General features: G+C 46.9%; 1 protein-coding gene across 1 annotated transcript in view; it reads right to left on the bottom strand.

Annotated features, from left to right (window-relative positions):
• PLXNA4 (plexin A4) overlaps window positions 1-18,852 on the bottom strand; it is a 409,078-nt gene that overhangs the window by 142,212 nt on the left and 248,014 nt on the right. Inside the window, exon 4 of the mRNA XM_081800079.1 lies at window positions 12,071-12,202. Within this exon, the coding sequence (XP_081656205.1) occupies window positions 12,071-12,202 (132 nt within the window). The remainder of the gene's footprint in view (window positions 1-12,070; window positions 12,203-18,852) is intronic.

The following is an 18,852-nucleotide window of genomic DNA, read 5'->3' as shown; positions in this document are numbered from 1 at the left end:
TTCCAAAGATTTTATTTATTTACTTGACAGAGTGAGACACAGCGAGAGAGGGAACACAAATGGGGGGAGTGGGAGAGGAAGAAGCAGGCTCCCCACTGAGCAGGGAGCCCGATGCGGGGCCGATCCCAGGACCCCGGGATCATGACCCGAGCCGAAGGCAGATGCTTAACTGACTGAGCCACCCAGGTGCCCCTAGGTGCTGAATTTTTATATATTTCTTAAAAACGGGTCAAAACTCTCTGAAACTCTTCCTTTGGAAGATTTTTCGGCAAGTAGAAGATTCATTTTCCAAGTTTTAAAAGTTTTTAGATAGAAATTTGTAAAGTGTCATACCTACTCATTATCAACAACAAAATCACATAAAGATGAAAATATTTCCAAACATTCTTTTTTTTTTCTTTCAAAATGGTCTTCCCACGCTATAAATTCTTTCTAAAAGTGGTTACTTTCTAACTCTTTGTTAACGTATTACCTTTATATTTAGGGGGCAGATGAAATGTTTAATTTTTTTTTTTTAAGATTTTATTTATTTGCGAGAGAGAGAATGAGAGACAGAGAGCATGAGAGGGAGGAGGGTCAGAGGGAGAAGCAGGCTCCCCGCCGAGCAGGGAGCCTGATGCGGGACTCGATCCCGGGACTCCAGGATCATGACCTGAGCCGAAGGCAGTTGCTTAACCAACTGAGCCACCCAGGCGCCCCTGAAGTGTTTAATTTTTTAAAGTTACCAGCAAAGTGACATACTTCTGACAGCTGCTTGCCAGACCTGAAAAAATCAGCAAATGTGGAACATTTTGGTTCTTTTATTTATTTTTTTTTTTTTTAAGATTTTTTATTTATTTGCGAGAGAGACAATGAAAGACAGAGAGCATGAGAGGGAGGAGGGTCAGAGGGAGAAGCAGGCTCCTCGCCGAGCAGGGAGCCCGATGCGGGACTCGATCCCGGGACTCCAGGATCATGACCTGAGCCGAAGGCAGTCGCTTAACCGACTGAGCCACCCAGGCGCCCATATTTTGGTTCTTTTAAAAGAAAAATGTTTAATTATGTTTCCATAACTAACAAACCTCTGGGTTGTATAAAAAGTGTTCATGGTTACTTCCATCTCAAATTGTAAAGATTCTATTTCCAGGATTGTTTTTACAATATTGATATCTGTTGCACATAAACTGCAAACTTGCTGTAATATATTGAAACTGAATCCGCCAGTAAGAACACCGGTATCACCATGGGAGATAGGGAGCTCCCATGTACCTCCATGTCTTTCTGACACAAGGATGCTTGACATACAGACCAAGGCAGGGAAACAGTAACCAGTATCGACTGTATATTAAATATGAGCAAAGCCTAATTTCTTGTTTTAATTAGAAAAAAAAAGTGTCTTCCTTTGTCCCTTCGGATCATTCTCTGTACTTTTAGCATCAAAGTGCACTTTAATACCACTACACTAGACAAGCAAAAAGGGCGCTCAATGTTTTAGAGTTTGTGGTTTTAGGTCTTTGGTGTTCTGGAGCAAAACAATGATAAATAAATACATTGCCTCCTCTAAATGATATGAATTAGGGATATCGGGTTATCAATAGTTATTTAATTGATGAAAATCGAGTAATAAATATTTAAAAATAAACAATGGTCCCTCAATTAAGAACCATCTGAGCAGATGTAAAATGATAGGATACACTAATTCTGTTAATCCCAAATGTATAACTTTGAATGGTAACAGTAGGTAAGAGGCAGGATTTTAATAATTTTAATAAAATTGGTGGCTTTCAGAGAAGGACAATGATTAAGGTTGGGGCAAAGTTCAGAGCTGAAGAGGGGCCCAGGCACCTAGGATAGAGGAGGGAATTCAAGTGAGTGCCGGCAAGCCAGAGGTCAGTGAGCTGCAAGGGAGGAACAGCAGTCTGAGGTCCAGGTGTAACCTTGAGACCCAGATCCAGAGAACCCTCCTTTTCCTGACCTCAGGAGAGTTGAGACAGAGAATTCAGCCTGTGCCTAGAGATGGACCAGCACAAAAGAAGAGAGACCAGGGTCAGGCTAGAGCCAGGGAGACCACCAGTGAGCGGGGAGAGGAAACCAGGAGAACTGGGAAAGATCAAAGCGAAGTCTTTTCCAGTGAAGGATCCATACTCCACCAACCGTTTTGGGTGCTCCTGGTAAAGTGAATTTTGTGATCACATGGGCTGGGAGACACTACCTCCCACCCCCAGCTAGAAGACTTCTAATACTCATCAGCACATCAAATGTTCGAAGATACCTGCTTAACTCAGATTTCTCCAAATGTATTTGACCAAAGAAAACTTAAAAAAAAAAAATGTCCTGCCAAACTTTGGTTCTGAGAATAAAATTTGGGGAATCCTGGACTAATTGATGTTTAAAGCCATAATGAGGCAAAGGGACAGGTGGGAGGCATCGTTCACACGTCATGCTTCATGTGTGTATTGCTTGTGACCTAAGACACCCTCACCTTAATGAGAGTACTATTTCTCTCCAAGCCTTGTGGACGGAAGTGGCCTCAGGGCAGTAGGACTTTCCCTTGAGGGGCCTCTCCTCTCACCCTGCAGGTAAACTCTGGTGTGAGCGGTGACTCCTGCCAGAGGCAGTGTCTCGAGGAAGTGATCTGGACACAGTCAACGACCACCGCTCCAGCCAAGAGGCCCTTGACACCCGTGGACTCAGGCTGTGGGGCGGCAGAGATTGGGAGGGGAGCTGTGGCCAATGGAGACCACCTGCTCTGCTCTCTGCTGCCCTGGCCACCCAGCACCAGGGGCCTGACATGCCTCAGAGGAGACATAAGTGAGTTTATGAATGATGGGAGGAAAAATCGGATGGGTGAAATTTTTAAAAATAAAATGCAGACTCCATTCTACTAGACCAGCATACTGAAAACAATAAAGAGGAAAGCTAAGATTTATTGAGCCCTCATTTTGTGCCAGGGACTGCGCTAGAAATTTTATGTACACTTTCTAATTTACTCATTGTAACCACCCAGGCAGTGGGCACTAGTAAGTGTTCCTGTTGAGAAACTGAAGGTACCCAGAGATTAAATAACTCGCCCAAGGTCCTACAGGTAGAAAGTGGCAGAGCTAGGACCAAAAAAAAGGCTGGTGTTTTCAGCTCCTGCTCTGAACCACCTTCAAGTCATCCAGCAGGGAACCAGATAACCTTCAGTACCTGCTTGGAATCCTTTTTAAGGAGGACATCCTTATTTCTGTGCTTGCTCCTCCAGTCCTTCGCTGTTGTGCATAACTTCAAATAAATACCCAGATAGTCTCCCCCTCAACCATTAGGCATTTCCTTGAAACGACGGCATTGTCTTTGAGTCACTTTCAGATTCCTGTCTCCATTGTCCATGCAAAATATCTGAAAGGCACTTAAGGGACTCGGATCAGATATAATTTTGCCATTTGTAATTTTTCCTTTTATGCCTATATTGCATTTGGTGAAGTCATGTAGCATCACTAATGCCAACTAGTCATCTTGAACAATGGCACAAATTAACATGCATCTATTTACTTTTGAAACTGTCTCATCAATATTCCAACTGAGTACACAGTTCACTTAAGTATCCGATATTCCCAGCCTCTCTTTTGCAGAACTCAAGCACTAGTCAATCAGTCTCACCGAACTGAACCACTTCCATTCAGGTGCCGTCCCTAGAGGACGGGGGAGTGGGCTAGGATGCTGGGAGTCAACCTCCATCCACACCCGCCCTAGGTAAGAGGAGATGGGAGCTGAGTGGTACCCGCAGAATTGAGAACCATCTTGGGAAACACCCCAAGAGCTCTGGTCTCTAGACCAGAGTCCCCATGATACCCACCGAAATGCACGAGGAGACTGCGCTCTTCAGGCTGACATCCTGTCCTCCGCCCTACCCTCCCAGCACTAAAGGAGGGTGGATGTCCAGGGTAATCCTCACAGCAGGAACACTTTTGTTTCAGTGTCCTGTAGGCTGAAGTCTGCTCCCAGCTCCAGGCTCCCAGAGGCTCCCAGAACAGCGCCTTCCTTCTGCTCTTTTCGATTCTGTGCAGTGTCTACTTCCTGTGCTAGGAGGGCATGCAGTGGGCACTTGCTAAAACACACATGGTGGGAGGAAGGACCTGGAAGGGGGCAGAGGTGCAGCAGCCCCTGGCCCTGTTTGCCCACGCTGTTAGAGTCTCCTCACATGCTGCTAAGAGGAATATTACAGGTAGTTGTCTTTAAAATGGCACTTCGAGTGCCCTGATGGTCTCGGGACGCAGGCACCGAGTGGAGAGGAGATGTGACTGTCAGGGCAATTGCCGGAGATAGATGCTTAATGGAGCTCAAGATTAGGAGCTGCCAAGGCTTTTCCCTAATCACCTGCCCCTTGCATCTCCCAGTCCTTCCTCCTGCACCACCCCCTGCTGCCCTACATTTATATACTAGCTCTTCTGGTGTTCAGGGCAGAGCGCAGGGAAACCAGCCATTTCCTGTCTGCCCTAGGAGTCCTGATGGATGAGGAGCCAAAGCGAGTTCAGGTGCCCGGTCTGTGATAACCTCAAGTCCAGTGGGGCTCGACTTAAGCAAACTAAAATTCCTTCCCCCCAGCGGAAGTAGAGTACAGAGGAGAATCCACCCAGCCCCACAGAGGCTGAACAGCCCTATTGACTGGGATGGGGGGACAACGGGCTCCTAGCTCTTCAGTCTCCTGGAGGGCAGCACCAGCAGGTATAAAGGGAATGCTCAACCTTAGTATCATCCGAGGGACTTCAAAATGGACAGGGTGTGTGTGTGCCAGGCTATCCTGGGGAGCTGGTGCCCAGAGCTGAACTGGCCTTCAGCTACCAAATTGGTAATAATAATGATGATAATGATGGAGATAACTCCCACAACTTGCTGAAAGCCTACTACATGCTAGGCCCTTTACAAGTCTCACCTTTCATCCTAAAAGCCCCAAAAGGTGGTTATTATCATTTGCATTTCACACACGAAGAAACTGAAGCGCAACCCGCATGAGCAATTTGGTCCAGTGGCCCAGTGGCAGAGCTGGTGAGTGTGCAAAGGGCCTGGATGAAAACCCAAGTTCATGGCCTATTTGTGACCACCCTGTGGGCTCCCTCCTGCACACATTTCTGCCTTCCGGTCACCCCATCTGAGAAATGTCAGGCCACTGTCATTTTTCCTCTCAGGGAGGTGACTGGACTCAATCATGTTCAGGTGTTCGAGATGTTATGCCTACATGAGTGACCACTTGGAAACATGCCTGTTGGAAAAGGAGGGGTCCCCTTGCCTACTCTCTCTATGGGATGGGTTGACTGTGTCTGGGGCCCCATGTACCCTAAGAGGCTCTAGAATAGATGTTGCAGGCCCAACCTGCACCAGGCTGGAACTAAGGCAGAATAAGCCAAGGCACCTCCTCTCTGGGGCCGCAGGGTGGTTCTGAGTTCCTACAGTCACCCCCACTGCCCCATTCAGCCCTCACCCTCAGTGAGCCCTTTTGTCTCCTTAGGCTCATTTTGAAGCCTAAAGAGTCAGGTGTATAACTTTCCTGCTGACAAGACGAGAAGATAAAGAGCATCTCTTGCCCCCACAGAGAGCTCCATGTCCCTCAGGGGAAGACGGACTGCAGAAGACATAACAGGAGGAGCAGAGCTGGATTCTAACTTGGTTCTCTGGCCAACGTGCTGTGTGACACTGGACAAGCCATTCACTTCTCTGGGCTTTGGTTTGCTCCTCGGTCCTACAGGGAAAAGGCTGCAGGAGAGAAGGGGATGCAAGAAGCCTTGAGGATTTTTCCAGTTCTGGGGTTTCATGATGATAAGGGGAAGCCAGGCTCCCAGCACCTGGGGAATGTAGGAAGCTGGGGAAGGAAGTCATTTCCCCTGTCTGGGTCCCTCCGGTTCTGCGACAGTAAAATGGAGATGTTCTGCCTTTATGGAGAAGGAAATGAGAAGTGGGAGCATCTCAGTAAGGGCACACTGGAACCTTCCGGATCAGCTCCAGACAAATGGGAAGGGCTTCTGTCTGAGTGACATTGGGTGAAACACTGCAACAGCCTTCCTCCTTTTTTCAAGTGCCCAAGGTGGCTCCGTTTCCTGTCACTCACTCTCAGGTCCCTGCTTCAAGTTCCTTCTCCCAGGAGCTATCAGAATGGCCCGGGCTGAGAGCCGGGAGCAAATGTCCAAATGGGCTTGTCACAGTGTCAGCCATCCGGACACAAACGACAGCATACAGCTCTGTCCCCTGCAGGGGCAGGAAGAACGATGCCAGACAGCCGTGTCACTGCAGACGCACCTCTCGAGAGACCTGCCCTGGAACCGGCACCCAGAGAGTCAGAATCGCTCTTACGGGAGCCCAGTGGGGGCAGGAACCATCTCCACGGCTGCATCTTATGTGGGATGGGGGTGTGCAGACGCCCGAGATTGCCAGACTTCACATCGGCTGCCCTCAGAAACCCCCTGGGAGGCAGGCTGGGGATGGGAGGGACACTGAGGCACGAGGAAGCAGTAATGGCCCCTCATCGCAAGGTGGTCCCAGCAGAGGCACCGTGCAGTTGGGAGTTCCAGCCCCAAGCCACTGTCTTGGACCACAGTACTACCTTCCCCTTGAACCGAGCTTCCCCCATGCAAGTCTCAACATGGTAAAAATCCCAGTCACAAAGGGACTCTCTCACCAGTTTCATCCCAACAGGCACACTCGACCAGCTCTGCTTCACAACCCCGAGCACAGAGCTTGAAAAGAAACATGGAGAACAGGGAAGGGGATAGGTCAACAGGCCTCCATTCACCCCCTTTTACACCTATACCTCTCTGGGGAAGACTTCTCTGACCACTGTTTAAAATGGCAACTCTTTTGCTTTGACTAGGTCTTCAGATCCCACTTATCCAGCTCCATTTCCTTTTGCCCTGAAACCTACTACGTGATTTATCCGGGATGTTGGTTGCTTCTTTGCTGGGTCCTCTTGCGAAAACCACAAGCCCCTACAGTCAAGGTTTTTATCTGTTTCTTGACTGTTGTGTCCCCAGTGTCTAGGCCAGCGCCTGGCACCTGGTAGATGCTTAGTGGATATTTGTTGAGTGAATGAATGAATCGGGCCTGGGTAGTATGTTACAAATCAAGATGGCCCTTTGCTACTTGACCACTGGATTATGCGGATGGAGCCAAGTAGAGCTGCCCCAGTTGGCTCTGCCTTCCGAGTAACTCCAAGTGCAGGTGGACCCACCTCCAGACCTACCTCCTTGGCCCCCACAGGCATCTTGTCCTGGATCACAGCTAGGACCTGAGTGTCACCAGCTCATGTGAGGGTCCCCTGGAAGCAGATGCACTGTCAACAGGAGCCAGTCAAACAAAGAAGCCATGAAGGATGGCTTTGGCCCAGACACAATGCAAGGGCATCTCCAAAGCAGAAACAGGTGTTTGAGGCCTCTGGCTTTCGGGCAGGGGAGGGCTGCTGTGTGAGATGGCTGAGAGGCTGAATCTGCCACTTGCTCTGGGGCCTATCAGAGAGACTTGCCTTGTGTGGGGGATGCTGCTTCTTCCCCGGTGGGGGGCTGCTCCAGGGCACCTGAGGACAGCCCAGCTCTGCCACCTCATCTCCTCATTCATCTGCCTTGCTGACATTTTTTCTCACTTCCCTCCCATTGCTTTGGCAGGTTTTTATCACAGCAGCTTCAGTGTGTATAGACATTCCCTTGGGAGCACCAGCGTCATAGTAAATGCACACCATATACATACACACAGATATGTACAAAGCAGGACGGAGGCTGATGGGAGACATACAGGCAGGGGCAGACACAGGAGGAGGCATGCATGTGTGTGCATGCACACACACGAACACACACACACATGCACGCACACACATATCCTACAGAGATACCCAGCGGTACCCTCACTCCGACACACCAAGGAGAAGCATGTATGGAGAGTGAAAGCCTCGCTGGGTGAGACATAAAGAGGAACTCACATATTCCAAATAGCAGAAATAATACCCTGGCTTGGAATTATTCAATTTGCAAATAATCGTAATAGGTTGGAGGTTCCCTCACTTCTAGATGCTGAGCCAAGCTCTTTCTACAGACATTATCTCATTTGTCTTCATCAGTGCCCTGGGAGAGCAATGCCATTTACTACATTCCCATTTCACAGATCACAAACTGAGGTGTGGCCTCTCCCAGTGCATCACCTATCACCTTCCATTCCCTGTTCCAAGACACCAAGTCATGGTCACACCCCATGGCCTCTGAGCTAGCCATTGCTTCTGCCTGGTTGAGGATTTCTTCCCAGTTGCCTCCTGCCCCTTGACTTTATCCTTCTCTCTGCTCAAAAGTTCCCTTCTTGGGAGGCTTCCTCTGACAACCTTCCTGAAAAGAGCATTCCCCACCATGTTCCTAGCCACCACTTTATTCCCACTGAGTCTGTGAAATTTCTCATTGTATTCGCATCACCTGACATACAGCATTCATTCGCTTACTCACTCGTGGTCTGTGTCTCTACCTAAAATATAAGCATTATCGGGGCAGAGATTTTGTCTATCTTGTTATCTTGTTGCCCACTGAATCTCTAGTATCTAGAAAGTGGCTGACTCACAGTATGTGTTCAATATTTGTTGGTATTGAATGAATAAATGAGGTACTGAGAGGGTTTGTAACTTGTCTATGGTCACAGAGCCAGGAAATACATAGCATTTGTATGCATACGCACATACACACACACACACACACCCACACACACTCGCACGCGTGCGCACACACCACTCCATTCTCTGCCTCTACTAGTTATACTAGTTACCTTTTCTGACCCCCTAATCCCATGACTGGCTCCCCTGACAACCAACAACCCCTCCCCCCTTCTTTAGGGGATTTCCAAAAGTCACTGAATTAACATAAATTCAGTGGTGGTTGAGAGGGGCTTATTATGAATAATGAGACACCCCTTTTACTTTTATGGCTCCTGAAGATTTCAGGAACTGAGGACAAGAGACCAAATATTATAACAAAAGATTTTCCCATTGCTCTCATCACTCAGGAAATTCCAAGGGTTCTGGTAGTTCAGTGCCAGAAATGGGGATGAAGACCAAATATATGTTCTTATTATAAAGCCACAATATCATAATTAGGTATATTATGTATGACTAGCACATCGGATCTGTAATAGTACTATTTAAGAGATGGTTAAAGTAGGCTATTTAGGTTTAAGCAGTATGTTTACTTAAATAAAAAAACAAAAGCAAAAAACAATTCAGGACAGGTTAAAGTTATGGCAGTAATGAACAGATGACCGACGTTTGGGGGATACTTCCTTTGTCTGAAGTGTAGTCTTGTAATTATATATGTAAGTTCAAACTTGGGAATTAAGATAAGCAGGAGAAAATTTGTATCAGTCCCTCTTTTCCAATTCTGGGTCAGTGATGACAATGGGGATTCAATCAATAATCCATTCATTCATTCATCAAATAATTATCAAAGGCCCATTAGGTGAGGTTTAGACAGACAAAGAAGACATAGGGCTGCCCTCAAGCTGCTGACAGTCTGGCAAGAGATAAAGACAGCCTGGGGTGAGAAAAGCTACCAAAGAGGTGTCTAAGCAGAGGTCAGCCATCGCTCATTGTAGAATGGGACGGCACAGCTCAGTTTTGAAGGACAAGGCAAAATTAGCCAGATGAGAAAGAGAAGTGTCCTCCAGGCAGAGCAGACATCATCGCTGAGCATATACAGACTGACCTGTAGACTCAGTCTTGCAAGGTGCTCGGACACAGCATGGCTGACACCAACCTACCAGCTGACAGAGGCTGGAATAACCCTGGTATATTTACCAAGCTGCTCTTGCCCCCAGCTCTACTTGGTATGCTCAGTCAACAAAGCAGCCTGTGGGGTCTTGATCTGCTTTCCACTGGGACTAAATCCCTGCTCCCAGCCCACCTCAGCCTTGACCTGAACTCTGAAGCTCCATACCTGATAGGTCACCCAGAATCTTGATGCCACCACCTGCCTGACTGCAAACACGGCCAATGTCCAGACACTCCTGTTGCAATGTCATAAGAATAAGAGATTCCATTTACCAAGCCCTTACTCTGTGCCAGGCTTGGTTCATGCCTGTTACATGTGCTATGTCGTTTGATCCTTGGGACACTATGGGATGTTATCATTACTTCCATGCACCAGTTGAGAACCTTAAGTCTTCAAGCGGTTGAGGAACTTACCCGAGATCGTACTTAGTAAATGGTGGAGCTAAGGTTCATGCTCAGATATTCTGACACCAAAGTCTGTGCACTTAACCATTGTGCTGTACTACCTCTCCCCACAAAAAATGTGCAAACCCACTGGGGTGTTGGGCCAGCTGTCACGGGCCTTGGGATTTTATTTTGATGACAGGCCGCCCTCCATCTCAGTGAGGAGCTTTGATGACAGGCCGCCCTCCATCTCAGTGAGGAGCAGTCCCAGAATGGATGAATGCCCTGGTCCCATCCATTCCTGCCTTCCTTTCTTTTCCAACAACCCAGAGCTCCCAGCGTACCTCATTCTCCAAGCCTGAGTGGGTACTGCCCCCTGATGGCTCTCAGGCAAGCAGAATGCAAAGGACAAGGAGCTCAGAATCCCAAATCAGTTACCAGAGGGAGCTCCACAGAGCTTATATTTTCCACTGTTGGAAGTTCTTAGAGAAAGTTCCAGGTTGAGAGATCCTGGCTTTCAGTTATGGTAAGAAATTGAAGTATGTAATGCCTTGTGGAGGTATTGGGTCTTCTCCAAAGGAGTCTAAGGAAAGCTGCTTCTCCTCAGTGTCTAGGGCCTCAAAGGTAGGCAGGGAGTGTGGGCTCCATTGAAAAAGAGCAAGGAATGAAAGCAAAGGAGCAGCCTCATACCCTGTCCTGGCTCCTGGGGTCAAATGTTCCTCTGTCGGCCCCACATCAGGCAATCCCCAAGCCAGGGCAGCCTCAGTGAAGGTACCACAGTGGGTCCCAGTGTGGCTGCGTGGGGAGTCCCTCACCCAGAGAAGATGTCATTGGGCTCTTGGGGAGGGTGGAGCCACTGTGGCTACCAAGGCATAATGCCCAAGCCTTGTGGGTGGCATAATGTGGCATTCATCTCCTTCACTCTGCAGAGAGGGGACAGGCAGAACAATCCAGACTCTGTCAGCAAGGTCCTCTGGGGAGTTCAGGCCTCGCTAATGAAGATGAATAAGAGATGGGATGTGCCCCTCATGGCGGCTGCCTTTGTCACATACATATTCATGGACTGGAGGGACAGCTCCTGGGAATGACCCATCCCACACAGAGATGAGAGGGGCAAGGCAGGGCAGTGCAGATCCACTCCTGAGGTGGGCGTGTCTTGTGGGGGTAGAACACACTGGGCTGTGAATTCGGGCACTCCAGACATACTCTTAAATATATGGAATTTTCAAGATGACATATCTACCTTTGCCTGCTGTAGACATATGAGTCCTGGAATAAGCCAAGGACCCCTGAAGAACTTACTTAGTACTCAGCTGAGTTCCAGAAACAAGCCCAACTTTGCTACTTCCTACTCAGTATCAGTTACCAGTAATCCCTGTACCCTATTGTTCTGCCTGGCTTGGCCTCATGGAATTTGCTGGAACTTCATGCTAGAGGTCTAGGTACATACAAAGGCTCAGAACACACGCTGTATCATCTTACTTCACACAACAGAGACCCTGTTTTTTGACTCTCCATCCATTTGACTATTCTATGATGTTCCCTCAACTAAGATATTTGGGCAACAAATCCTTGCTCGCCATAGACCTCCAGGGTCCAAGAAGGTGACCTTGATAGGAGATTATACTCTGTGTAGGAAAATCCGGACAAACAACTTGGGCATTTGTACCATGTTTCTTCAAAAGACAGTAAATGCTGGCTCTGAATCTATATTCACCCATCACTTTGAAGTTAGTGGATTTGTTCTAGACTCCCAGATGTTTTGATATTTTATTCCCTGTTTCAGCGCACTCAGCCTCAGTCCCCAGGCAGTATAACCAAAAAGATACACACTGAGCCAAATAAATCAACTGGCTTCTTTGCAGCTGGCCTCCTGTAGGTTTCTACTGAGCCACAGGCTAGTACTTAGCTGCAAGACAGATGTCTGACAGAGCCCAAGAGCCTTACCTGCCTTTCTGACATGATGTAGAGTTGCTCGTGGTCCTTGGAGAAGGCCATATCCCGGAGGACTGGGCCGGGCTCTACTACCTGCATCATCTCATACTGGAGGGCATTGCCCCTGGGCCCATCCACACGGATCTGTGGAGAAGAGAGAGAGGAGAGATGGTATGCGTTCAGATCCTATATTGCCCGCAGTCCAGCTTCAGCCCAGAGACCCTCCCAACAGCTAAGGGAGAGGCAGTGAGCTTTGCCTCTGAGATGCCGAGGCCAGGCCCTGAATAGAAGCCCCCTGGCATGGGCCTCCTGCTGGGAAAGGCAAAGAGAAGGGAAGGCAGGAGACCAAACCAGGCCCCACCAAGCACCTGGCCTTATCCTCTCTGGTTCCCTCTGCCTCAGGCTTAAGTCTTCAAGGCCTGGCTTGGACATCTTTGGAGAAGAGGATGGGACTCATATTGGGGAGCGGGGGCTGGGGATTGGGTAAACAGTGGGTAACTGAAGCTGCCTCAGATCAGAGCATCATCATGTAACAGAAAGGCAATATTTTTTTTTAAAGATTTTATTTATTTATTTGAGAGAGAGAATGAGAGACAGCACGAGAGGGAAGAGGGTCAGAGGGAGAAGCAGATCCCCCGCTGAGCAGGGAGCCCGACGCGGGACTCGATCCCGGGACTCCAGGATCGTGACCTGAGCCGAAGGCAGTCGCTTAACCAACTGAGCCACCCAGGTGCCCCAGAAAGGCAATATTATTTGCTACATTTGTTCTCAGAAAATAAGCGGGTGTGAGGATGCAGGCTGATTCTTTGAAATGGCTACCCAGTTATCATTGCCACACCTTTGAGGGGAATCAGGCAAGGAGCCAACCTCGGAAGTTTCACACTGAGTGGGCTCATTCTGGCCATTAACTATGGGCTTCTGCTTCAGGCTTAGGAGTAGATGTAGGTCTTGAGACCTCCTAGAGGTTCTATTCATGTCCCCAGGGAAGGGGATATGAACATTCCAGGAAAATGCACATTGGGCATGAGTCATCCCCAAACTTCCGAGAACACTTAGCATAGTAGATCACCCCTGGGCCATTCTCAGGCCTTCCTAGAACTGTTTGGACAATGTGGAGACAACCAGGAGAGACTTTTGCCCACAGCCCCCAGAGTGGAGGACAAATCTAGAAAGACAGGGGCTTCTCAATGCCACGTGGTGCTCATCTGACCCGGGGTGCTGGCCCAGGTCTCTAGAATCAGAGTCATTACAAGTCTGGGCTCATAAATTCAACACAATTGCTGCCCAGTACTAATAATACCACCCACCTAAGTTGGGACCAAACATCTGGAGGGAGACAGGGAGAGGCAATAGCTAGGGGATCACCGAACTTGATTAGATGCCATTTATACATATAAGACTCTGTAAGGTACCCACCATGTAATTTTAGAGATTTCAGTAACAAAACTAAAGAAAAAAATTATATTCCATATATTCCCATTATGGACTCTTACTTTTAATTTTTAATATTTAATTTTTAACTTCTCATGAGCTCAAGGAGAAGAGAAGTTATTCAGAGCAAATAAATTACAGAAGGGACACCACATTAATGCCAACTGACATCAATTCATCTGAAAGTCTGCTGCCCCTCGCTTCTGTTGAATTCACTGAACTCTGACACTAGTTTATTTTGTGGTTTATGTGTTGGCTTTTAGGTCTGTTCCAGGCTCTATTTGTTTATTTTCCTCTTAAGCACAATTTTTAAGCCCTCCCTAGACGTCAGGCACTAAGAAATGGTTTTGCACGCAATTCCTTATTAGTGTAATCCTCTCAATCCTGTGGGCTTAGTGGTCATTTGTCCTGACTTCCATGGCCTCTCCATCATCCATTCCACTCTCTCTCACCTAGGGGCAAGACTGGACGCACCCCCTGCTTCCCCAGGGGCAGGGGGTGCTCCCTGATGGGCACGAGCAAATCAGTTTAATCTCATTCTGTTGCCACAGTGATTGAAGAAAACAGGCCCAAGCCAATCAACATATGCACTCAGAGCAAAGCAGGGACAGTGTTTTGTGATCAGGAAGAGAGAATTTCTCCTCACCCTCAACACATCAAAGAAACAGCTGGTTCCAAGAGCTATGGGCAGCCCTCTTGTCATAAAGAGGGGAGCTGAAGCCAGGAAAGGTTTAGGTAGAGAGATGGGAAAAAATTGGTCTTTGGTGATGTCCCTGAGTCACTGAATCAAAATGACACCAAAGCCTGCCCTCTGTCAGGACTTTCTAGTTACTCATGTTATTTCCTTATTGCTAAAAGAATAAAAAGGCTTTTCTGCAACATCAAAAGTCCTAACTGCTATACAGATACAAACGATGAGGAAAATGAGACAGAGGTGCACTAAACAATTAGCCTGAGCTATAAAATCTGGGGACAGAATTAGAATCCAGTTCGACTCTGAAGTCCACGCTTTTCCTGCCACCCCATTACATGAGATCTTGTTCCTTGGTGGGTTTCATGTTCATTTGCTGGGGCGTGCCACCTAAATAAAGGCAGGGGGCTGAGGTCAGCATCTGTCTCTGGTCTATATGATGCCAGAGGCTTTTGCCAGTCATTCCTGATTTTGATGCTGAAATACTCGAGCTTGACACATATTTATTTTAAAAATGAAGAAATAAATGAATGCAGCTGAAAGTCCTTTTTGCTGATTTCTCATGAAGCTCATTAAAACAAACAAACAAACAAAAACTGATAAAGGAATAGAAAGAGAATACTTTTAGCTCTGAAAAGCAAAATGCCTCAGAATCCAATAGCCCTCCTGTTTCTGTGCCCACCCCCACGCCCCCAGATGTCCATCCTGGCCAGGGCCTTCCTTCATCTGAATGAAATGAGAGTTCATGCAAAACCAATTGGGATTACCACCCAAGTCTGACCCTGTGGCTATGGCCTTGGCCCCCAACCCAGGCAGGCTTCATCCCCAGCTGTAAGTCACTTCTGGAGCAGCAACACACGAGTGACAAGAGTGATACTGAACATCCTAGCTGGTCTCCAGCCCCCTCAGGCTGCCGGCAGGAGCAGGCTCCCCGAGGCACTGCTGGTGGATATGTATCCCATGCAGTGCCTGTGGTCTGATCCCCAAGGGAAATTGGATTCAGTGCCCGATCAATCTTCTTTGTCACTGGGCCCCAGCTCCCTGCTCTTTAGCACAAGGTGATGTGCTGGATGTTGGTGGACATCAGAGGAAACCAGGTGAGCGGGGGGCGGGGACAGAGGGATGGACCAGGGAGCACCTGGGGCACATTTTCATGGGCCTTCCCCAGGGAGGCGGGATAAGGTTATGGTACCCCCTTCCACTCTCTGCCTGGATGGGAAATCAGTCATTGGAAAGGCAGGCAGGGTTCCCTCTCCCCATACCTCTCCCCAGTCCACGACTTATTTCAGAAAACAGAAAGGAAAGCATCCATTCACCCACCTGCTGAAAGAATCTCACACAGACTTGGATAAAAGGAGCTTGTGGTAGGATTGGCTGAATGATGGACAATCATAAAATTTAGGTAGGACGGTCCAGCTGCTGGCTCCTTTGGCCTCACGTAAGCGATAGCAACGAGAACTGCCAATAACTGAGCGGCTACTGTGTGTCAGGTCTCCTGCAGGCAGTCTACACATACTAACTTCTCATGTAAACCACCTAACTCTGCCAAGTAAGCATCAATATTTTCCCATGTACAGGTGAGGCTTAGTAACTTGCTCATGGTCACAGATCTAGCGAATGGCATGGCCTTGATCCTTACCAAGATCGGACTGATTCTGTCCGTGCCTCCGTGTGTTTACATACTAACCAGCACATGTTGAACCAGGTTCTTTTGGTTGTATAAACCTGCATCCCTTCAAGAAGTGCAAGTAGTTGACGTTACGCAAACGTCACCCTAGGAGTGTGGGAGGAACTGCGTCTGTGCCTACTACAGTTCTTGTGGGAGGGAATCATGCATATGAATGAAGACGATGCTGGTGTAAATTTTCAGATAATGATCCCTTATGTTTTTGTTTGTTACCTTGCACAGCATTCTTTTTTTTTTTTATTAACATATAATGTATTATTTGTTTCAGGGGTACAGGTCTGTGATTCATCAGTCTTACACAATTCACAGCACTCACCATAGCGCATACCCTCCCCAATGTCCATCACCCAGCCACCCCATCCCTCCCACCCCCCCCCGACTGCAGCAACCCTCAGTTTGTTTCCCGAGATTAAGAGTCTCTTATGGTTTGTCTCCCTCTCTGGTTTCGTCTTGTTTCATTTTTCCCTCCCTTCCCCTATGATCCTCTGTCTTGTTTCTCAAATTCCTCATATCAGTGAGATCATATAATTGTCTTTCTCTGATTGACTTATTTTGCTTAGCATAACACCCTCTAGTTCTATCCATGTCGTTGCAAATGGCAAGATTTCATTCTTTTGATGGCTGTATACTATTCTACTATATATATATATATATATATATACATACACCACATCTTCTTTATCCATTCATCTGTTGATGGCTCTTTCCGGAGTTTGGCTATTATGGACATTGCTGCTATAAACATTGGGATGCATGTGCCCCTTCGGATCACTACATTTGTATCTTTGGGGTAAAACCCCAGTGGTGCAATTGCTGGGTTGTACGGTAGCTCTATTTTCAACTTTTTGAGGAACCTCCATACTGTTTTCCAGAGTGGCTGCACCAGCTTGCATTCCCACCAACAGTGTAGGAGGGTTCCCCTTTCTCCGCATCCCCGCCAACATCTGTCGTTTCCTGACTTGTTGATTTTAGCCATTCTGACTGGTGTGAGGTGGTATCTCATTGAGGTTTTGACTTCTATTTCCCTGATGCAGAGTGATGTTGAGCACTTTTTCATGTGTCTTTTGGCCATTTGGATGTCTTCTTTGCAGAAATGTCTGAAAATGTCTTCTGCCCATTTCTTGATTGGATTCTTTGTTCTTTGGGTGTTGAGTTTGAGAAGTTCTTTATAGATTTTGGATACTAGCCCTTTATCTGATATGTCATTTGCAAATATCTTCTCCCATTCTGTCGGTTGTCTTTTGGTTTTGTTGACTGTTTCCTTAGCTGCTTGCACAGCATTTTTAAATAACATCGTCTCATTGGATGGTTGTAAGATTTTTACGATGTTGATGACTAGCATCATCATTCTCATTTTGCCAATGAAGAAACCGAGGTCGGGGCTGTTCTGTGCCTTGCCCGAAGCTCCGTGATAAACCAGTGACAGTCAGGACTAGAGCTCAGGTCTCCCAATTCTTAGCTAAGTGCTTGCCTCTTAGCGATTTAGATTTTCCAAAAGCCTTTGACAAGGTTCCACACGAAAAGGCATTTAAAAATAATGAGTCTCTGTGGGACTTTGGGCAGTTTGACCATGGAGAGAGAACCGACTTAGAGACAGAAAAAGACACGTTTCTGCATGGAGGAGTGGGGCCGGGGGCATTTCCCAAGCACTGGTGTTATGACTTGTTTTATTTAATATTTTGTATAAGTGGTTTGGAGGAGGGAGCAAGAAAATATGCAGACGATTCTGAGCTCTTTGGGACAGCAAGACGGCCAGTGATGGAGATGAACTAAGAAGGATGATGCATCCTCAGTGAGCACTGGGGAGGGGAGCTGCATATGGGCAAAAAAGCTGGGACTGCTTCGCATCTCATGGGAACAGAGACTCAGCCTTGCAGCTCCACTGTCCAGCACAGCACCCAGGACGTGGCCAGTGCTAAGTAGTTACTGACAGGTGTTGGCAGGGGTGTGAGGAAAAGGAACTCTTGCACACTGTTGGTGAAAACGTAAATTGGTACAGTCACTATGGAAAACAGTATGGAAGGTCCTCAAAAATTAAAAATAGACCTACTTTATGATCCAGCAGTCCTACTCCTGCGTATTTATCCAAAAGAAACAAAATCAGTATCTCAAAGAGATAAATGCATCCCATGCTCATTGCAGTATTATTTATAATAGCCAAGATATGGAAAGAATCTAAATATCCATTGACGGGTGAAAGGAGAAGGAAAAGGTAATACACACACACACACACACACATATATCCATATACATATATACACACATATATATTACATATGTATATATACAAAACATACATATGTATATAATTTATAAATATATAATATGTGTATATATATAGAAAATAATGCCTTAAAAAAGAAAGAAATCCTGCCATTTACGACAACATGGATGAACCTGGAGAAAATTAAGCTATGTGAAATAAGCCAGACATAGAAAGACAAATATTGCATGATCTCACTTATATGTGGAATCTAAAATAGTCAGACTCCTAGAAGCAAAGACTAGAATGGTGGTTGCCAGGGGCTGGGGGTTGGGGGAAATGGGGAGATGTTGGTCAAGTGGCACAAATTTTCAGTCACAAGACGAATAAGTTCTGAAAAATCTAACATGCAGCAATGTGACTAGAGTTAATAATACTGATTTGTGTATTTGAAATTTGCTAAGAAGGTAGATCTTAAGTGTTCTCATCACACCCACAAGGAAAATGGTAACTATGTGAAGTGATGGATATGCTAATTAGCTTGATTGTGCCAATTATGTCACAAGACGTACATGTATCAAGTTGTATACCTTAAATATATACAATTTTTATTTGTCACTTATGCCTTAATAAAGATGGGGAAGAATGAGTAGTTACTACATAAGTGGTCAACTCCCTGTGGGAAAAACCAGCCACATTCTACCAGTGGGACCATGGACCCTGAGCTGATCAAGGTGAGACCAAAGAATTACTCAAAGCGAGAGGCAGGACCAAGAAAGGAC

Source organism: Leptonychotes weddellii, chromosome 12, assembly GCF_054177405.1.
Source record: "Leptonychotes weddellii isolate Sample4059 chromosome 12, ASM5417740v2, whole genome shotgun sequence".
NCBI classification, from domain to species: Eukaryota; Metazoa; Chordata; class Mammalia; order Carnivora; family Phocidae; genus Leptonychotes; species Leptonychotes weddellii.
The sequence above is the reverse complement of the archived record's forward strand: the minus strand, read 5'-3'. Positions and strand labels throughout refer to the sequence as shown.